Below are 22,866 nucleotides of genomic sequence, written 5' to 3' on the forward strand. Positions count from 1 at the left end.
TTCCTCTGAACACTGCTTTCAGTCCATCCCTTAAGTGCTGGTATGTTGCTTTCTTTTTTGTTCATCTCTGAGTATTTTCTCATTTCTCTCATAGGTCCTGGGGGGAGTAGGACTGGGCCATACCCAACAATATTCAAGGTTTACTCATAGCTCTGTACTCCTGGCAGACTTGGGGGACCATATGGGATTCTGGAGATAAAGTCCAGGTTAGCAACATTCAAGGCAAATGCCCTACCCACTGTAGTATCTTTCCAGCCCCTTACAATTTATTCCTTGACTTATTTCCTGTTTAGAAGTGTGTTTGCAATTCACATTAATTTGTGAATTTTACAGAGATACAAATGTTTTGCCTTGTATTTAAAGACACATTTTTATTATTTCAGTATATAAACTTATGGTGATTTGCTTCATAATCTAATCGATAGTCTTTTTGGAGAATATACCATGTACCCTTGAGAAAAGTTGTAATTTGCTTTTACTGGGAAATTTTGATTTTACTAGGTCTAGTTCATTTATAATTCATTTATACTGTTGTTCACTGTTTTCTTTTCTTTTCTTTTTTTTTTTTGGTTTTTGGGCCACACTCGGTAACGCTCAGTGGTTACTCCTGGCTATGCGCTCAGAAGTTGCTCCTGGCTTGGGGGACCATATGGGACACCGGGGGATCGAACCGTGGTCCGTCCAAGGCTAGCGCAGGCAAGGCAGGCACCTTACCTTTAGCGCCACCGCCCAGCCCCTGTTCACTGTTTTCTTATTGGTCTTCTATCTAGTTGCTTTACCTATAAGTTAACTAGAGTATTGAGATCACATACTATTGTTATTGATTTGTCTATTTTGCTCTGCAATTCTTTTAGTTTTTACATCATATACTTAGAATTCCATGTTCAGTGCATATATATCATTGCTGTATTTTCATAGTATATTTTTATATCTTTTATCACTGTAAAATATCCTTGATGTCTAATAGCAATTTGTGTCTCAAAGTGTATCTTTTCTAATATTAGTCAAGCTTTTTTTTTAGGATTACTATACATTTAGTATCTCTTTTTCCATTTCTGTATTTTCAATCCACTTATCTCTTTGAATCAAACTTGTAACACTTATAGACAACATATACTTGTATCAAAGATTTATTAGCTTTGTTAACATCTACCTTTTATGTATTTAGCACATTGATGCTGGTGTGTACTAGCAGCGACTCACACTTGAATGTGACGTAATGCAAATTCCAGTACTGGCATTAACATGACAATCTTTTAGTGTTACTATTGATAAGATAGGTTTATATCTGCTGTTCTCTCATTTTTTGCTTTTGAAGCAAAGCCCAGTAGAGCTCAAGACTTGCTCCTTGAACTGTGCTCAAGGATCATTCCAGGTAGGTCTCTGGAGAGTCTTTGAGGTGTCAGGGATCAAATCCATATCAGCCATGTACAAAACAAGCAAGTGCTATCTCTCCAGCCCATTGGTGTATCTATTTTTTATGTAGTATTCTTTTTGTTCTTTTACTCTTCTGTTGTTGTTTTGTTTTAAATAGATAACATTTTTTAAGTTTTAATTTAAATTTCTTTGTTGTATCATTTTAATTTCTTTGTTGCTTTTATCAATGTGTTTTGTTATTTTCTTTTAAAATGAGATTACTCTGAGGATTACATTTAATATTTTAGTTTGTAATAATCTAACTTTTACCAAGTTACTTTCAATTAAACAGAAAACTTTACTCCTATTAACCTCCCTTCTTGATCACTATTAGTAGCTATTGCTATGCAGAGTTTACATCTTCTACTTCCTACCAACACAGTCTTCTAATTATTTCCTTCTGCATGTCCTCAGGATGGAAAAGCTGCAAATAAAAAAAATTAATTATTGTAATTGCCTTTGTCAATGCAATGCTTCTATTTCTTCTATGACTTTGAGTTCTTTCATTCCATTCTAAAGTATTCCTTCTAGAATTTCTGTATAATTTATCTTTGTCTATTTGTTTGTTTTCTATTGATTTGTCCCTCATTTATTTGATTGGGGATGTTATGTTTGAAGGATAGTTTTCCTAGATGTAGAATACTTTTTGGAATGTCTTTTCTTTCACTGACATTATTTCTTTTACTAAAAGTTACCAATTTTGCTTTATTTTTAACATGTTTACACAATATATTGATATTGTTATTCTAGGAAGAATTTTATTTCAATTTGTCCACATCTATGCAATTTTTCTTGCTCCTCATATTTTCTTAGATATTGACTTTTATATGTATGACCATTTTCCTATTATTTGAAAGACAGTTTAGAACTATATTTAATATAAATTGTAATAATACCTATAAACTGGTAGAAACCACTCTTCATTCATATCTCTAGTACTTGTATTTATTCCTTTTCCTTGTAATGTGTGTCATTTTTAAATTCAGGCTGGCACTTATTTTAATTTTCCCATTAAAGAAATATTTGTTATTTTCTGACTTCTTTTGTTTCTATTGAGAAGCCAGCTGTCAATCTTTCATACCATTGAAAGTATGTCTCCACTGAGGTTACTAAGCATTGTGGAGTTATAGTCCTGGGAGCAGAGGAGAAGGCAAGCTAGAGATGATAGTGAGAAGGAAGGTGGAGGAAAGGCAGTAACTTTGTGCACCAAAAGCATAAACATTAAGATTATTTAATTATCTTCATTTCATTTCAAAAAGAAGAAAAAGAGAGCCTCCATTTTTTGATGTTATGCTTTTTTCCTAATTCTTAAATGATAATTTAGCTGGACTGTCAGTCTAGGTTCATACATCTTCTTTTAGTCCTATCTGCTAACATTCATTATTGAGACATTTGCTTTCCATTTAATTGCAGTACCTTTTGTGTGGACCATTTTTACTTCACTGACTTTAGGGCTTTCTCTTCTGTAATTGCATATGCTGTACTTAGATTTTTTAAATTTATTCTTACTAGGATTTGCTAGTCTTCCTGGTTTTTTTGGATATAATAAATTTTATTATTTCTCATCTCTAATAAATTCCCCCCATTGTATTATTCCTCTGAAAATTTGTTTTTTCATACCATTAACATCTTAATATACTTAAAGCATTGTTTTTCTGAGATTTTTCAATATTGTTGCTGGAAGGCTAATCTGCTATTTCTGCTGATCCTGACTCATAGTGACTTGTTTCTTATGTATTTTACTGTATTTGCATTTTAATCTCTTATTTAACTTATCTTAACCTCTGGAAACCATCAATCATGCTCTCAGTTTGGTAAAAGCTAAACTCTAAATAAAGGCGAGCTGTTATCTCAGAAAGAAAATGATTAATGTTCAGTAATTGCAGCTATTCTTTACTCCAGAAAGCCCATGGTCACTTTTTTTCTCATTGTATTTATAAGGTGTTAAATTCCACCTACACATTTTACTGAAACTTCTTACTCATTATTAAGAACCTAGAAAGCAAGAGGCAACACAATCCTTTATTTTTTAGATCAGGTTTTTCCAATACAAACCACACTCAAACCCAGTCATGTATTTTTAGTTATTTATTTATATAAAAGTAAAAAATTATTTAATTCCATTATACATTGGGGAAATATAGTATTTGGTTTGGTATTTTTTTTGCTAGATTTGGTAGATTTTTTTAAGACTATCAAAGCCTGCAAAAATTTCATTGACTAAAGATCTCTAGATCCCACAATGTTGCCAGTGAAACCACATTCACTGATGATACGTAACTATCATGGCATCGCTTACCTAACTAGCTATGTTTCTACTTACCAAGATCCAAGAGTTTGACAAAAGATTGTGGAAATTGTAGATTGTGACCCCTGAAAACCAAGGGTTTTTTCCCAGGTGAAAGCAAACTGATTTAATTGGTATGGGTGTGTCAGGTTCAAGAAAAACTGCAAGATCCAGATCTATATTATATGGAATTTTCTGCTAAAGTGTTCTATAAAACAGTGGACTTTCTGGAGGCTGGAATTTAACTCTCATATTAGACTCCAGGACTGCTACACCCAAACCTCCTTATTTTTTGCTTATTCCTGCCTTAGCCTCATTTCCTCCAGGTACTCAACCCCCAAGTCTGGCTTCTTCACATCTTTCAAATTACTGCTCAAATGTTACCTCCTCATAAGAAATTTACTACCACCCTACTTAAATAGAGTCATCATCTTTTTCTGATGTAGTTTGATAATTTTCACCACCCCTTAATGTGGCCTATTTATTTGCCTATTTGTAGCATCTCTCTCCCACTACAATGTCAGTTCCATGAGTACATGACCTTTGTTCTCCTCTACAAGAAGCCACATATTACACATCATATACATACAATAAATATATGCAGAGTCAATGAAAGGAACTGGGTCAGCCTAGGGCTGGAACAATGTAAAGGCAAAGTGCCAAGGCATTGGCAGCAGCTCCCTGCCTTGACCCGCCCACTTGCCTCAAACTCCAATCATCCCTCTGAATATCAATGACAATTTGGGAAAAGGAAAACTGCAAACAAAAAGGGATAAGATGGGAACAGCTGAAGTAGACAGCTGGAACATATTCTCATTCTGAAAACTGTGGACAGCACAGACAGACCCAGATCATCCACTTTAGCATGTGCATACTATGTGTAACCACCTCCCCAGACATCTATGCTCTAAAACAGCAGGAAGAGGGGTGATAAGAGGGAAGAAAGAGGATTGAAGCAATAGCACATGAGGTAGAGCATTTGCCTTGCATGCAGCCAACCCGGGTCCCAAGAGCCTACCAGGAGTGATTTCTTAGCACAAATCCAGGAGTAATCCCTGAGCACTACCAGGTACGGCTCAAAAAAAATCCAAAGAGACAGAAAGAAATGTGAAAACAGTGGTTCATTATTATAGAAATGAAAATACCACAGAAGGAGAAAAAAATGGCAGATGTGAAGCAAGAATGGAGAGGTCTTGAAAGTAACATAAGGGCTACATTCAGGATCCTTGGGCCATCCTCTCTGGTATAGAGGCAAAGTGTCTATATATAATGAAACTCCAGCTCCAGCTAGCACAGAACCCAAACTACTACAAGAACTATACTTAAAAATGTCACTGTCCAGGCTGGAGAAATAGCATGGAGGCAGGGCACTTGCCTTGCATGAAGAAGGACAGTGTTTCGAATCCCAGCATCCCATATGGTCCCCCAAGCCACCCAGGAGCAATTTCTGAGCATAGAGTCAGGAGTAACCCCTGAGTGCTGCCGGGTGTGACCCAAAAACTAAAATAAATAAATAAATAAATAAATAAATAAATAAATAAATAAATAAATAAATAAATAAATAAAAGTTACTGTCAAGTAGTCAGGCTGGGGGATGGAAGGGATTCTAAGAAGGAATCACGGAGTGTTGGGTTGGAGGTTGGGAACACTATGTTCCTGAAACTCCATTGTAAGCAACTATATCACTCACAGCGTCTAAATAAGAAAAATTAGTCAATACAGCACAAAATAAAGAGAGTGAGAACCAAGAGCATGTGGAACAGTTTTGAATATAGTGCCCTTCCACAGGTGCTGTGTGGTGAAGTGAGCAGACATGGCCTGTTGTGGCGGAGTAAATATGCCTGGTACCCAGGTCTCTCGTCCTTTCTGTGTATCACTACAAATGCCCGGTATGTGTCCTATGATGAGAATACACACTGTGCAGGGATCCTGAGATGTTTTCTCTTTCCTACAGTGGTTTCCTGTGGTCATCCGGGCTCTCCACCCCATTCCCAGATGTCAGGGGACAGCTACACCGTGGGAGCGGTTGTGCGTTACAGCTGCACAGGCAGGCGGACTCTGGTGGGAAACGCCACACGCATGTGTGGCCTGGATGGACGCTGGACTGGTTCCCTCCCCCACTGCTCAGGTACGAAAGTTGGGGTCTGGAAAGGGGGCTCCTAGAAACACTTGGGTGCTAGGAAGCAAATGTGACCTGTGGGTGGGGACTCCCTGTGAGTCCTTATCAGAAAGCTTCACTCTCAGGTCCCCCCTGGGTTCACTCCTGGTGCTCTGGACACAGCCTCATGCCTTTAGGTAACTGGGTCAACCCAGATAGCCAAGGAATGCAAAGCTAGAGGAGTGGACTTGGGTTAGTGAAACCCCCCTCAGCCAAAGTCCCTCCACATACTTGTTCCCCATGAGTTCTTGCCATTTGTTCAAGCTTCCCTAATCTTGGCCGTCACCCAGTTCAGTCCTGTGTTCTTTTTGCCCTTTGAGGGGCTTCATTCCCTCTTTTCATTTTTTCATTCCCTTATCATTTTGTTTTCATTTCTCTCGATCTGTCCCACGTTCTGGTGATCTTGTGGGCTATGATGCTTCCTGGCTCCCTTCAGATACTAGTTTTCTTACAAATAAATGTGCTTTACTCTTAATCTCTAGAAGATGTTATCAGAACAGTGAAAGCATGTCAAGACCATGACCCCATTACTTATAGTGTCTAAACTGGAAATTCTTTAACAACATCAGAACAATATATTTAAAATTGAATTGTCTCATCAATGTCAAAGCCAAAATTGACAAGTTAAAAAGCATTGAGGTAAGCCTTCAGGGGTCTCAAACTCAATTTACCTGGGGGCCACAGGAAGCAAAGTCGGAGTGATCCTTGAGTGAAAAGTCAGTAGTAAGCCTTGAACATTGGGGGGTGTGACCCAAACAACTAAAACAAAACAAAAAAAGATTCCTCTAGGGCAGGGCCACAAAATGTTGTACAGAGGGTCGCAAATGGCCCGCGTGCTGCGAGTTTGAGACCCCTGGTACGTGGTCCCACAAGAAATTTCTGATCCTGCAGCACTCTTCTCCCTCACTAGACCTCAACAGGCTCCTCATCCTTTTTAATTAATATCTTTATTTAAACACCTTGATTACAAATATGGTTGTAGTTGGGTTTCAGTCATGTAAAGAACACCCCTTTCACCAGTGCAACATTCCCATCACCAATGTCCCGAATCTCCCTCCCCCCCAACCCACCCCCGCCTGTACTCAAGACAGGCTTTCTACTTCCCTCATTCATTCACTTTGTTATGATAGTTCTCAATGTAGTATTTCTCTAACTGCTCTCATCACTCTCTGGTGAGCTTCATGTCGTGAGCTCCTCATCCTTAATATCAATAGATTCCCTCTGGTGGCCTGAAGATCTGCAGCCTCTAATCCTGATGCCCTCTGCTGGCTGTGGGATCTCATCACAGTTAGGTACCTAAGGCAGGACATGGCAGCTCCTTGAGATTCTTCATGAGACTGTCTCCCCAAATGCCAGAATAAAGTACAGTTTAATTATTAGGTCTCTCCCGGGACCTTCTCAGATCTCTCACTCTATGATACTACGCCAGACTTTTTGATGTTTTAACCTTATTGATCTTATTACTCACACAGTTAGTAAACTGGAAAGTTAGTAAATATGTGTGAGGCAACGCTAGAGAACTCCAGTATTCACATCTGGTAAAAAAAAAAAAATCCTAAGCGAGAAAACCTCCAAAATTCTTTCATCCTGAGATTTTTATATTTGTGTGACTTTCTAGTGGTCCTGTACATGTGGAGAAAGGGGCTTCTACTTAGCCACATCAGAGGACCAAGGAGACTAGAAATAAGATGACCTTGAGAGCATGAAAACTAAAAAACAAGCAAGAAACCTTCCAAATGCACAGTCCCGTCCACCACCACCACCACCCCCAATATCAGGGTATATGCTTTAGCCAACTGCTTTAGATGCCTGAGTCTGAAGATTCTGAAGTATCAGTAATCTCACTTCTCTTGTGTACCTATCAGGGATTACAAACACTTAGGAGATAAGAATCATGGCAGAGCCCTCCTGAGAACCTCAAAGAACTGAACTAAAAGAGATTCTATAAATGCTAATGGTATAATGAATGACTCTTAGATAAGAAACTAGAAGATAGAGGGATGGAAAAGTACTTCTAGATGTATACCTATAAGTAGAATAGAATCCCTTACTCCCATTCCTGAAACATTTTTTTAATATGGAACGCTTCACGAATTTGTGTGTCATCCTTGCACAGAGGCCATGCTAATCTTCTTTGTATCGTTCCAATTTTAGTATATGTGCTGCCGAAGTGAGCACCCATTCCTGAAACGTAATACTATTTTTGGCAGCAGCTTCTGCCAGTCTGAACAGTACAATTCAGAAATTCCAGAGTCAGACTTTTGAGCAGCATTCTGTAATCAGTGTACCATATGCATAATGGAATTGTCTGAGTCTTTAGGTCTTTCAACCATCAAAGGTATGTGGAAAGTTCTGGCATCTGAGACATCTTTGACAAGCTTGTTGTTCAGCTTAATTATGTACATCTTTAATTTAAAAAAAGCCAATAGTTAGGGCCATATGATAGTGCAGTGAGTAAAGCATTTGCATTGTATTTGGTCAACCCAGGTTCAATCCTAGGTACCACATATGATCCCTGAGCACCACCAAAAGTGACCAATGAGCACAGAACCTAGAGTAAGCCCTGAGCAACAATTCCACTCCTCAAAAAAAAATGTCAATAATTGTCATCTGTCCCCATGCTACAAAATTCTTCCCAGATTTGTTCCATAGTTCTATTATTGAAATTGAAAACTGTAATAGTGCAATAGAGGCCAGTCTGACAGATAAATTCCCAGGTAGAAATTTCTTGGCTCATTGTACAAGTCCAGCTGAGGTCGCATAGGCAGTGTGGAAGTTAGAGCGACATCCTGTAAAACTCCAAAAGATAATAAATCTTAGCTAAATGTAATAGAACCTATATTTTCAAATGTTTGAATTGAAGATTGAATGAATTCCCCCTTCTTTGGTAGTGAACAGAAAGGGAGATATAACACTCTATGGTATTTGCAGTCTGAAACTAGCCTAGAAAAGGAACTAATGCCAAGACTCATAGAAAGAGACAAAAAATGACAAATGGTATTTTATACATGCTTTAAAACTTACTTGCTTCAGGCAAATAGAACCACTCAGATGTTATCATCTGGTGACCACACACACATCAGTTCAAAAGAAGATTCATTGTACATCAGTTGGAAACTGTCTTCTGATGCCAATGGCACTGATTTCTTGGTTTCTATATCTTCTTCATATTTATCATTATCCAGTCTTATACAAACATATCTCTTATACATCTCTGTGTTATGAGATATATAAACTCCATGGGCACTAGATTCTGCAATGTCTCCTATTCTCTTTTCTCCTCTACCTCTTGAGGCCCTAACAATTCAAGAACCTAATCATTTTATCTGATATTTTATCTGATTTGTAAAAATAAAATACTATAACATACCAATGCATAAATGTAATAGGAGGCAAAGAAAGTGTGAAATATGGAGGCCTCAAACATTTAAAATAGAACAACCTGTATTATGTAATTTGTGAATAGGGAGCCCTCAATTAAAGTCCACAATCAGGACTCTCCTGGGTTGTTGAAGAGATGGAGCTATGCTTCAAAGTTTGGGCTTTACTGTAGAAGCAGTGGGAAGCCCATGGAGTCATTTCAGCAGGAAAGATATGAGGTCAGATGGTAGGTGGTTGATGTTAGGATTTGAAGATGAAGTGTTAGATGGATAAGAGGAAGACTTTGTTGCAGCAGAGCTCTTGTAAGTGTGCGAGCAAGAGAGGATGGAGCTCTAGAAGTAATGCAGTGGAAGTGGAAATGGGGAGAGTAAAGAACTTTTAGATATTGATAGGGTAGAGATAAAGAAGAGAAGAATGAGATAAACCAAGCTTGGGCCACTGGCATTCTACTTTCCTTTACTTTCTTTCTCCCTTTTCTATAAGGTCCGAGAGGGTCCCTCCAAGATATCAGATCTGTGTCATTTGACCAGAGAATCTAAGGCAGGACCCTCTTTTAGTAACTCAGGTTAGACAATGAGTTTTCACCATCTTCATGTGTAAGGTACACTAATTCTCTGAAATAACTGTCCACTTTCTTTCTCTATGTCCATCCTCTACTCCTTTTCCTACATGCCAAAGTAATGGAGTTTGTTTGATTCTGGTCCACAGGTACCAGCGTGGGAGTGTGTGGTGATCCTGGAATTCCAGCCCATGGCATACGACTTGGGGATAGCTTTGCTCTGGGCAGTCTGATGCGCTTTAGCTGTGAAGCTGGTCATACACTTCGGGGATCGTCAGAGAGAACCTGCCAAGCCAACGGATCCTGGACTGGCACACAGCCTGAGTGTGGAGGTAATGTATGTGACCATTCTGCTTCTCCCCTTTGCCTGCCCCAGGTGATCTTTCCCCTCTTCCCCCCAACCACTTGTCCTCATGCTCAGCTCCTGTGGCACCAACTCTGGTGGGCACTGGATAGCAACAGAGAGCTTTTCACTGGTGATCCAAAGACAGACAGCTGTCCCATGCTCCTGAGAAGGGAAGAAGCCAGATGGAATACATTCAACCCATATATGTTGTACAGTTTTATTTGACAATAATGTGCCAGATACTCTAGTATATATTTTGGTGCAGGAAATCTTCCCCTAATAGGGCTTACAATTTAAAGGAAGAAAATGTGTTAAACAAACATCTTAAGCTCCAAAAGAAATACAAATGCAACTTTTCAAATATGCTTTAAAATCAATAGAAGCCCCTAACAATATTTCCTGAAGTAGTTTCAGTGGGGGAGGGTGTTTCTTTTTCTAAACACACACACACACATATTTAGGGAGGGTAGTTTTTAAGACCACTTTGCAAAAAGGCCAATATTTTTTGAGGCATAAGAATGTGACATATTTTTTATTTATCTATTACTTTGCTGTTTTTAGAATTTTTTGTGGGGTGAAAGAAGGAAGGAAGATCTTGTAGTAATAACCAAAAATAATGGGTTTTTATGGAACATTCTCTGAGGAGACCCAGCTCATTTGCAACAACACAGCCAGAGAGCTCAGTGCTCACTTCAGCCCCTGGCACTCAACAAGGTGGTGGATGGACAGGTGGCTACTTGTTCTTCTCCATGACATTCAGCACCTCATCCAATAGCGAGGGCCCCAGGTTCAGCTCCAATGACAGAAGTGAGCCTGTGATGTTGGACAGTGATGTATGGGGATGGAGCCTTCCTGAAGGCCCAGAGGGCAGGGACCAGGGGAGGGGGATTCAAGCATGTCCTCTTTGGGCCAGTTGAGGTACTGAGTACTGGCTGAACTGGGATGTGGAGCCTCTGGAGGCCCAGGACACATCTTTGGTCTGGAGAAGTGAAGGAGCCTTCGGGCTTGTCGGAGTGAGAGGGGGGTATGCAAGCAAAGGCCAATATTTTTATACCTCTCTTTATTTCTCTCTCTATTTCACTCTTTCTATTTCTGACTCTATCTCTATCTCTCAAATACCATCTGCAAAGCACTCTTCTGGTCACAAAGCAAGTTTAACAACTGAAAAGCTAATGAAAGAAAGAAGAAAAAACACTGAATAAATCACATAGTAAGGGAGGAATGGAATGAATCAGGGAAATCTATATTTGCTGGGCAGCAGTGAGCAATTTCCTAATGTAGGAGGTAATTAGTTCAGACTAGAATTGGTCTGTGCTTCTGTTCAATTTCGTTTTTGTACATTTTGCTGTACCTAGGTACAGACACCAAGTAAACAAGGCATTCGGTATAAAGTTGAGGTTTTGGGGGGTGACTAAGATATAAAATTAATAGAGAGTAGGCATGGGAAATTAGAATATATGCAAAGCAATGGTTATTGTGGATCTTGACATTGAAAGGGGGAGTGGACTGATAAGTAGAATAAGAGACTGTGAGAAAATAGTAGTTATCTACAGATTATAAATCCTAGTAGGGCAAAAAATAAAATAAATAATTTAATTAATAAATAAAAATAAATAAAATCCTCACAGAAGTGGCAAGGTTAAAGAATAGGATTCTTTTTCTTTGCTTTGTTTTGTTTTGTTTTGTTTTGTTGGGGCCACAGCCAATGGTGCTCAGGGGTTACGCCTGGTTCTACACTCAGAAATCAATCCTAGAAAGCTTGGTAGACTATATGGGATGCCAAGGACTGAAACCAAATTGACCACATGCAAAGCAAGCACCTACCTGCTGTCATATTGCTCCAGCTCCTTAAAACTGTGTGGCCAGGGCAATATCTCAGATAGGTGAAACATTTGGCTTGCATCCAGGAGGCTCCACATCCCTCACACCACATGGTACCCTGAGAGCATCTCCAGATATGCTCCTAATAGCCCTCAAGCTCCAGTGAGGAGTCTTCAACAAAAATTAGGGGAAAAAAGGGAAAAAGAAAAAGAAACTGCCATTGTAGAAGGAACTAAAAAAGTAAAGGAACCACAGTTGTAGGAGAGTCTGCAGAGCAAGGTGCCTCCCTCCTCCCCACAAGGGGAAGATCCAGATCAGTGTTCTCTCCCACTGGTCTACCCTGCTTTTAGGGGGTTTCTACTTGCAAAGTCAGTTTCTATAGACCTTTGTAATTATAGTAAGAGGGCAAGTGTGTGGTAATGGGAGAGTGTATAGGCAAGTACATAGATAATTTGGGGACTTTTGGTTTGGGTTTGGTTTTGAATTTAGGTCCACACTTGGTGGTGCAAAGGGATAACTGAAGCTCCATGCTCAGGGATCACTCCTGCTGGTGCTTGGGGGCCTAGGGGGTCCTGGGGATTGAACCTCATTTGGCTACATGCGAAGTAAACACTCTATTTGATATACTATCTCTCCAGCCCCCAAGTCAATATATTCTTAAATACCTATATGGACTCAGGTCCCCCCGATTGTGCCCCTCAGATCCCCAGATGGGCTCAGTCTCCCTGTCAGCAGTGTTTAGAGAATAAAAAGTGTGTGGTTAGACTGAAAACTTCAAGTGAATAGTTTCTAAATTTGTGCCTCTGTGTGTAGGTGTATGTATGTGTTAGGGAGGAGGAAGCAGGTATAGCATGTGCACAGCTTTTTATAATTTCCCTTGCCAAAGTCACAATTATCCTGCAAGATTTGACCCAATTTTTTGTGGGCATTTTTTTATTTGCAATGCTGGGAACTGAACTCAGATCTTGTTTATGCAAGGCAAGAGTTTTACCACCAAGCCATACCTCATTCTTTACTTTTATTAAGTAAAATGAAGCAAGCCTTCTTAGGACTATTTTTCTTCAAATATAGCACTAATCATGTTATTTTTTAATTCATCTATTTAGCGGTAATTTCAGAAAGTAGACTTGGCAGAAGGCATGGCTTGGCCATCACTGCTTTCTCTCTGTATCCTCCACTCCCTTCCTTGCAACACAAAGTCTCAGTGAGGGATTGGAGGCTAGGGCCCCTCAGATGATGATTATGTAGGAAATATATAGATTTACTTTGCAACAATATAAATGCTGTATATATTTACAAAATAACATGAAATCAAAGTTTATAAATAAACAATCTCTGCATATTTAAATAGATGCATTTATATCTAACTATGTGTAGAGTTAGTGATTTAATAACCACCAGAGAATTATTTTAACTGACTTTTAAACAATAAAATATATATAGAGAGATATACTTTATATATGTATATATAAAGAGAGAGAGAGGAGACTTATGATTCCCTTTGCCAAGATCCTACTTATCCTTCAAGACCTGACTTTTTGTTCATTTATTTGCGATTTTGGATATTCAACCCAGGTCTTACTATGCTGACAAGGCATCTCTATAAAGAGATAATTGCAATAAAATCTTATCCTGTTTTCAGAAATTTTATTGTTAGTATAATATCTATATTTCTATTCTTAAATTATTATTAATGTCTAACACTATAATATGTGTGGGTAAAAAGTTATTGTTATTAACCAGAACTGGGGGAGATATACAATATGATGGGAATATGACACTATTCTAATAAGGAGTCTACCAAAGACAAGAGGGGGTCAGTCCAAGGAGATAGGGAGACTCACACTAGACAATTGGAGCATCAATAAAATAAATAATAGTGTCAGTGATGGTAACGCAATAACTCATTTTTAAGTCTGTGGGTTCAAATGTTTGCTACTCACCTCTGAAGCTTGTGAGAAAACCAAAGCATTATTCTAACATATGTTAATTAAAAAGGCATGCGCCATCTGGCCTTTCTGTGTGAATTATGTTTCAGGGTAAACAATTATTTGATCACATGCAAGTTCTTTGTTAAAGAACTCTAGCTAATATGGAAGATCTTACAGAATTAGGATGTCATCATTTCTCATTCCCTAATAGCATAATTAATCTAGTCAACACTCATCAATTGCTGCTAAAAATTTAAAATTGAATGGAGGCACCACAAAGGCAAATTAGATGGAATAACCTTAGTCCATGTATCAGCTTCAAGAGGAACAGGGAATTAAGCAAACAATCTGTGCTTCCTGGTGCAGTGCAACAGGAAAGATGCAGACACCTGAATGAAAGATCCTTGGCAAAGGATCCCATATCTTGATCCCATAGAACTTGGTCCAGGAACTATGGTTAACAGAAAAACATTTTAAATGATGCAGATCGATCCATTGAGCAAAACCCTGAAAGTGAGGGACTCTCCTGGATAAATGCTTTCATTTCTGTAACAGATGAATTACAGGAGGGGAAAGAATTATCTCTGGATTCTAAGAGTCCTGGAGACACACCAACCAAATTTCATGTTTGTATCTTATTTGTATTCTCTGTCCAATAAAGCAGTTATTAAAAAAATAAAGTAAATAAAACAATGGTTGGATATTTGGTTATATCAAGGAATCATTCACAACTTCACATGTCATTACAAAAACAGCTGTATACATTATGTTTTAGAAATGAGAGAAAATTTAAAAAGGTCTTCCCTTCCTTTCTGTGGGTGAGGTGATAGGTATGTGCATGACCTAAACAGCATTTCAGTCTTAAGGACCTTTAGCTAGCATGTGGATCCCATCGCAGGTCCCCCCAACATGAGATCTGCTCTTGCTCCTCCGATGAATGATGTGCTCTTTTGGTTTCCTAGTGATCTCTTGTGGCAACCCCGGGACTCCAAGCAATGCCCAAGTCCTGTTCAGCGACGGCCTGGTTTTCTCCAGCTCCATCGTCTATGAGTGTCGGGAAGGCTACTACGCCACAGGCCTACTCAGCCGACACTGCTCAGTCAATGGCACCTGGACAGGCAGTGACCCTGAATGCATGGGTGAGCATCTCTGCCCTGGGATCCATGGAAAACAGTGGTGCTGGGTCTCCACCCTGACAAAGGCAAGGCTATCCAAGAGATAATTGGAAAGTTGGCAGGAGTGGGAAGGCTTGAGCTTAAAGGAAGGTCACATGACTAACGTCCACTGATTAGACACATGTGGGAAGCCACAGAGCTGTAGGCTCCATTCTATGTGCATTTTGTCTTTTGAGTGACACCCAAGAGGTAGTGGCTAAATAGCCTACCTTTATACCTGAGATGTCTGAAACTCAGAAAGGCAGAGTAATTATATTTGCTATTTTTCAGACTTTAGCCAGTTTTTTGAACTCTTTTTTCTCTCCTTTAAAACTGTCATCATCTACCAATATTATTTCTTCTCTCCTCTGGCTCTATCACTTTGTGGCCTGGCTCCCACATGGTATGGTTCCTCAGTTCCCCTTTTTGACCTCCTCAAGAACAGCCTCAGATTCTTTTCATAAGAAGTGTATTGCGGTGAGGTCCTTTTGGAGGGAAGTGGTCAGATAAAAATCGCTAATCTTAGTTTCCCTTTTAAAATTCTGGTTTATGGCTCCAGCTCTATCTGATATCCATGATATCCATGACCAGGCCTCCTCATTTTGAGGCCAAAGTTTATTAAACTCTACCCTTGCTTGATCCCATAGAACAGTTCATAGGTGCTGCTGCCAACACACAGATGCCACAGGCTAGGGTGGGTAGGGTCTAACATGCCCCTCAGCAGAACAACTGTTTTTGTGGTCTGTGAACATATTTTGTTCTCTTCAACCTAGAAACTTCCCTCTCCTAACACCCCAGCTTCATTTAGGAACTTTATTTAGGATCATATCCTCTGGATATGTCCCCTTCTTAGGGCAGGTCTTCATAGCCCTAGATACTGGAATAAGGGTATGTACGTGGACAAGCTGGGAGTCAGGGATTTGGTCAAACCGACTTTAGAGTGTTGGTGAGTCCCTGGGAGGACCTAAGCATCCTTGACCTGAAGTTTCCCTTCTTGGCATGCCCAGGGAGTGATGGGGAATCTAATGAATATGGGGTGGAGAGGGGAAGTCTGTGCTGGAAATGAACCATGCCTATTACTATTACTATTACCTAGTAATAAACTGTGGTGACCCTGGGATCCCAGCCAATGGCCTCCGGCTGGGCCATGACTTCCGGTACAACAGAACCGTCACCTACCAGTGTGTCCCCGGCTATATGATGGAGTCACACCGAGTATCAGTACTCAGCTGCACCAAAGACCGTACATGGAATGGGACCAAGCCAGTCTGCAAAGGTCTGTGTATGTACATACCCAAAGTGGCTAAGATGAAGCAAGGACCAGGAAGTTAAAAAGGGACTGAGATTGAATATTGAGAAGTATTGGGTAGGGGTGTCAGCAGCTGCAGCAGCCGGTATAGGGGTTGCAAAGTGAATGAGGGTTCCTGCTTAGACTGAGTAGTAGGGGCCTGTATTTCAGACACTGAGAGGAATACTGATAAAACAAGGTGGGGTTATCAGGTTTTGAGAGAGTCTATTGTGGGAGGCCAGGTCAGAAGTCCCCAGGAAGTTGGAACCTTCTGCTGCTTCTCTCAGCATCAACAGCAACCTCTGGCCTCCATACTGGAGATCGGGACCTACATTCTCAGGACATCCAACAACCCAATCTGCTCTGGTCTCCCCCCAGCTATCATGTGCAAGCCACCCCAGCCCATCCCCAATGGGAAAGTGGTGGGGTCCGACTTCATGTGGGGCTCCAGTGTGACTTATGCCTGCCTAGAAGGGTACCAGCTCTCCCTGCCTGCTGTGCTCACCTGTGAGGGAAATGGCTCCTGGACCGGAGAACTGCCTCAGTGTTTCCGTAAGTCTCTCCTGACAACCCCAGTCCCCTGGGGAACTTTCTACTCCCTGGCCCCTTTCCCTTCCCTCCTCTGAGATGTGTCTCTTAATGGCATAGAATAGGGAGTCTACTGCCCCAAAGTTAGGACAGAACTTTGTCTAAGACACAAGAAGCAAGGAAAGTTTAAAGGATAAAATGAGAATGTCTTAGGGGTCAGAGAGATAATACAGCAGTAGGGCACATGCCTTGCATACAGCCAATATAGTTCAGTCCCTGGCACCCTATATGACTCCCCAAGCCCCATCAGCCCCTGGCCACAGAGCAAGAGTAAGCACCATCGTGTATAGCTTCAAATCAAAACTACAAGTAGCACTCCCCTCTGTCAAAATTTCTCTTGCCTTCAAATCCCCTTAAAACAGAGGCTCAGTTCTGGAATGTACAAACTAGGAGTATTTTTAATACATGAGCATGTGAACACTTAAAATGCTGAGCAGAATGGAAGAAAAATAGGCCTGCATTTATTCCATTTGCTGTCACTAGCTTTGAATTCCACTGTCAGCTTTGATTGGCACCCTCTGGTGACCTGAATGAAAAGGGCTCCAGCCTGCCCTGCCATCATCATGTAAATGCACAGCCTTTGGAGGACACACATCAAGTACATTCAGACACATTCAGGCACTGCAAGATAATAAGTACATACCTAGAGACATTGCCTAAGGAAACAATGCAAGTGAAAGAATGGCTGTTTGGATCTTTTCCATTGGAAAAAAACTGCTAATGTATAGTAATAGCAAATTATGATTGTGGTGTGACTTCTTATAAAATGAGGTGGTGGCAGTACTTTGGCTTCTTCTACTTGGGAAACAGTGACAAGGTAGCAGGTGAACAAAGCAAGATTAACAATGCCTGGGAGTCACATTCACAGCCAGCACAAGTTGACATACATGTCAGCCAAATCGAGAAGAGGAAAGAGGGAAAGAGAGTTTTAGGAAATGGGATTTCAGTCACTTTATGTCACTGCCCTCTGCTTCTTGTCACTTTCCTCTGCTCCTTGAGTGACCTTCAGAAAATTTGCAGCACCAAGACAGGCTTCCACCCTGAGCCATGTCTGTCTCTAACTGTAGAACTGAAGCAGACAGGAAGGAAGAGACAAAAAGAACCAAGGCTGGCATGCAGAATAAGAATGTGGAAGCAGATGTGTCATCTGGGTTTTAGAATTCAGCTTAGACCCTTTTTCCTCCCTTTTAATTTCCAGCTGTGTTCTGCGGAGACCCAGGGGTCCCACCCCATGGGAGGAGAGAGGACCGAGGTTTCTCCTACAGGTCATCTGTCTCCTTTTCTTGCCAACCCCCTTTGGTACTGGTGGGATCCCCGAGGAGGTTCTGCCAATCAGATGGAACCTGGAGTGGCACTCAGCCCAGCTGTATAGGTAAGAGGTGGTCTTGGGAAAAGGGTGGCAGCCTTCTCTGGTGCTTGAGAGGAAGAAACTCCTTCCCTGTCTTCAGGGACTGATCTGCAAAGGGAAAGAGCTTGCCTCTGAGCATCTTAGAGTAGGAAATGAAAGTGCTACCAGGAATGGTGAATGCAGCCAGGGTTGGACCATGTCTAAAGCGGGGAAGGCAGAGGGGTCTTCATTTGCTTTCCTACACCCAGTTCTCCATGCAAGCAGAGGCCATGAGCGCCTTGGTGACCCTGTGGTCTGTCTCTGTTTGCAATCCAGACCCAACGCTGACCACATGTGCGGACCCCGGCATGCCACAGTTTGGGATCCAGAACAATTCCCAGGGCTACCAGGTAATGAGATCAGCCAGGGGCGGGCATTCTGCCTCTTGTCCCTTTATCTGGTGGTGGATGTAAATGCAAATAGTTATAACTATGTCAACACTGTTCCAGACCTTATATTGAGTGGTAGACCCAACACAATAATGCCAGCACGTACCACCAAGACTCATACTTGGATGTGGCTTAATTAGCACAAATTGCAGTACAGGTGACATCTTAAAGTAACCCTTTCTTTGACTATCACAATTCCAATATGAGGGGGGTGGTAGAAGGGCAGATGTTCCAGATAGTCTTTTTATGCATTAAATATCACATAATATTTGAAGAAAGAAAGATCTTGGATAGATCATCTAGGGCCCTGTAACCTTGATGAACATTTTATATTTCATTCTTTTTTAAATTTTATTCTAAATGCCCTAGAGTAATGCTATTGATCCAAGACTCTAACTCTCACTAAGGAGAGAATAAAAAAGAAGGGGCCAAAAATGGAAGTTCCTGGGTGCATAGGACATTGTTGCAGAAGCTCAGAAAAGCATGAGGGCAGACCTGAGTAAGCATGGGCAGGTGGCAGGATGTTTTCTGTAGGTGGAGGATTTGTTGGCTTATCAGATGAGAAGTTGGAAGAAAAGGAGAACTAAAGGAGGATAGAGTTCTACTTTATACAAGTAGGTGATTAAAGTTACCATTTTCATACCAGGTGAAGAAATAGAAGATAAACAGGTTAAACATAGAGAACAGGTTTAGAAATCAAAAGTTTCCATTTGCTTTGGCATTTACTTTTGGAAGAAATAGTTATCTCTAAGGATTTTAAACTGGAAAATACCATGAAGTAGCATGCATCTGAACATGGATAACACATATGCAGCTTTTCTTGTAAACACATAATTGAGAAGGTTCTTTTCTATCACTTCAAGCAATCAAAAGATGTCAAGACTGAACTTCCTTAGCAACAGGTACACAGGTTAGAAGCGGATAAACTCACATTCTAGAGAACTATCTTCCCAGATGTTTACAAGAAGCAGTTTATATGGGAAAAAGACCAGGAGCATACTTGACATGAGGCAAGTTGTAGATCAGTGGGTGTCAGGATGGTGAGAAAATTCCTTGGTGAGCCGGTCCTTAGAGGCTACTGTCAGTGACTCCTCATTCATTCTCTGAGTTACCTGCCATGGTAGACTTTGGAGACATGGAGAAGATGAGGGAAATATCCTCTACATCCTCAACAGCCCCTACTTAGAAGAATTTACTGGTTTTTTTTAATTTTTGAACTCAGTTCTTAATTTCTCCTGGGCCGATTTCAAACAAACTACATGAACGACATGGTAGAGAGAAATACATGAAATGCATTTTCTCTAATAATGTCATAAGACATTTTACCTATTTCTTAGTTTATTGTAAAAATAGAGTATATGTAGCCTTCAAGATATATGTTAATTGGCTGTTTCTCTTATCACTCAGGCTTCTAATAATCAGCAGGTTATCAAAAGGAGAAGGAAGTCAAAAATTATGTAGTAGATGGGGCCAGAGTGATAGCACAGTGGTAGGGCATTTGCCTTGCACGCAGCTGACCTAGGATGGACCTTGGTTCAATCCCTGGTGTCCCATATGGTCCCCCAAAGCCAGAGGCAATTTCTGAGTACATTTCCAGGAGTAATAATCCCTGGGCATCACTGGGTGTGGCGAAAACAAAACAAAACAAAACAAAACAAAATTATTTTAAAAAATTATGTAGTGGAGGCCAGAAAAAAACACAAAGGGCAGGAGCACATGCTTTGCATGAGGCAGCCCTAAGTTGGATCCTTAGTACTACAGGGTTCCTGGAGCACTACTGGGAGCAACCCCAAGCACTGAGCCAAGAAATAACCCTCAGTACTGCTTAGTGTAGCCCAAGAAAACAAAATCAGAAAACTATATATGGGACTAAGAGTTTAACTCAAAAGGCTCAAAAGGCTGAAGCCCTAAATGTCCCTGAGTAACTAACTACATGCATCACCAAACACCACCAAGTATGACCCTTGTGGCCCCAGTACCCCTAGGCCTGAGTACCACATAACCAGTACTGAGTCATCAGACCACATTGTGGAATCCAGCATCATTGATGTGGCTCCCAACCCCTGAGCACTCTTGCAGAGGCCTCAAAAAGGTTTAATGTGGCTTTTTGACTGTGCATAGAGTTGATGCCCTTGAGCCTTACACTATTCATGGGGCCAAGTTCAGTGCAGAAAGAATAAGAGTTGGAGGAAGCAATTAGGAGTGGCAGAGGGGAGACAGAGCTTGTGGCCGCAGTGCCCAGTGTGCCAGAGAGGGACTCATGGAGGGGGTAGGGAGACCAAGGAACTGAGTTGATGGAGAGCGGAAGGGAGGTGGCCATACTACAAATATTTGCAAAGGATAACCTGATGTTTGGAGGACTCATTTCTAAGGAAAAAAAGTCTCCCAACATTAGTGAATTCAGAGCATCATCAAAGATACACACACACACACACACACACACACAATCATTCTATTGTACAGTTATTCACATTTTATAAAATGCTTTCAGATCCATATTCACATCCATGCCCAGCTTTCCACTGTGTCTTACCCATGGCCAGAACTACTTGTCTCATCCATGGCCAGGATATACCAGTTCTCTACACAAGGAGATGGAGGCATGATGTCTATGCAACTTGCCCTTCCATATATGAAAGTAGAAGAGAGAGGTCAGGTTCGGGGCTCCTGGTTCTGGGACAGCCTTGGTCCACCACTGCAGAGTCTCTGACTTGGTGGGAGTCAGTTCAAACAGAGAGTTTTGGGAAGTCTGGCAGAGGAAAGGAGTCCTACACAGAAGGAAGGAGATCCTGTGTCAGGGGAAGGCATTTCATGGTGACATGTGAGTATTTCTAGATATGCAGGGGGTCATGGGCCTGCCTTTCTTGTCACAGGTTGGGAGCACGGTGCTCTTCCAGTGTCACAAAGGTTACCTGCTTCAGGGCTCCACCACCAGGACCTGCCTTCCCAACCTCACCTGGAGTGGAGCCCCCCCTGACTGTGTCCGTGAGTACCAACTCTGCTTGTATACACAAGACAACTTTCCTTGTCAATAGGCTGTCACCACTAGTTGGCAGCCAAGAGATGCTTAAATGCTCAGAATGGTGGGGCGTTCACAACTTTAGTGTTAGTATCTGTATCTGTGTAATTGTGACCCTGGGGGAATATACTTAAGTCATTTCCATAAATAACTTGCAGATATATGTGAGAGCAAGTCATGGGTTAGCAAAGAAGAAAGAAACTGACAGTAAATACCAACTTCTCATCCAACCCTCAGGCCAGAAGGCTTCAGGCTTTTCCTCATGATCACTCTTCTTCCCTTATGAAAGTATTGCAAGCTTAGATTCCCCCAGAGTTGATCAAGCCAATATCTATATGTCTCCATCCTGACACTTATTCAGACATCAAGATGGTGTAGTGTTGGAGCTGAGACACTTGCCTTGGATATGGCTTCGAATCCCCAGCACCATCAGCAGTCAGTCCTGAGCACAAAGCCAGGAAGAAATAGTACCTAAACACCACTGGGTGTGGACCCAAAACAAACACCCCACCCCCAATAAAAGACTGGATTAGAGGACAGGGGAGAGGGTGTTGCACTTACAAGGGACTCATATAAAAAGAAAGATGATTTGTTTGGGAGCAGGGGATGGTAGCAGAAAGACCATGATATCCCAGGTCCAACAGCTTCTTTCCTTTTCTCCAGCTCATCACTGCAGGCAGCCAGAGACACCAACCCATGCCAATGTCGGGGCTCTGGACTTGCCCTCCATGGGCTACACTCTCATCTATTCCTGCCAGGAGGGCTTCTCTCTCAAGGGAGGCTCTGAACACCGCACTTGCAAAGCCGATGGCAGCTGGACAGGCAAACCTCCCATCTGCCTGGGTGAGCACATGCTCTGAATGCCTCTGATGGGTCAAGGGAGGGCAGGAGAAGTGAGCCTGAGTGAAGGTGGTCAAAGGAGAAGGATTAAGTTCAAGTTTTGGAAGCTGGACCCTATTTCTCATATCCTAAGGTCCTGAGTCTCTAGAAGAAGAAGCCATAGAAGACCAAAGTGGCACCTAGAGAAGCAATGCCTGTTGGAATCCGTTGCCTTTGACCTGAGCTTAAATCAGCTCCCAACAACAGACTTCCTTCCCATCTCTATAAACTGAACATTCTCATTATACCCTGCCAATGCTTAG

At 41.2% G+C, this 22,866-nt stretch overlaps 1 protein-coding gene and 1 non-coding gene across 2 annotated transcripts in view; one reads left to right on the top strand and one right to left on the bottom strand.

Moving 5' to 3' along the window:
• The window catches only part of CSMD2 (CUB and Sushi multiple domains 2), a 638,485-nt gene that overhangs the window by 599,789 nt on the left and 15,830 nt on the right, over positions 1 to 22,866 (top strand). Inside the window, exons 56-64 of the mRNA XM_049775147.1 lie at positions 5,658 to 5,831; positions 9,951 to 10,133; positions 14,862 to 15,038; positions 16,150 to 16,329; positions 16,720 to 16,893; positions 18,128 to 18,301; positions 18,593 to 18,666; positions 21,579 to 21,690; positions 22,388 to 22,567. Of these exons, the coding sequence (XP_049631104.1) occupies positions 5,658 to 5,831; positions 9,951 to 10,133; positions 14,862 to 15,038; positions 16,150 to 16,329; positions 16,720 to 16,893; positions 18,128 to 18,301; positions 18,593 to 18,666; positions 21,579 to 21,690; positions 22,388 to 22,567 (1,428 nt within the window). The remainder of the gene's footprint in view (positions 1 to 5,657; positions 5,832 to 9,950; positions 10,134 to 14,861; positions 15,039 to 16,149; positions 16,330 to 16,719; positions 16,894 to 18,127; positions 18,302 to 18,592; positions 18,667 to 21,578; positions 21,691 to 22,387; positions 22,568 to 22,866) is intronic.
• Positions 7,933 to 8,039, bottom strand: LOC126013083 (U6 spliceosomal RNA). Its single transcript, XR_007497416.1, has one exon. It is a non-coding gene; the product is annotated as a U6 spliceosomal RNA (small nuclear RNA).

This window comes from Suncus etruscus, chromosome 6 (genome assembly GCF_024139225.1).
Source record: "Suncus etruscus isolate mSunEtr1 chromosome 6, mSunEtr1.pri.cur, whole genome shotgun sequence".
Classification (NCBI taxonomy): domain Eukaryota; kingdom Metazoa; phylum Chordata; class Mammalia; order Eulipotyphla; family Soricidae; genus Suncus; species Suncus etruscus.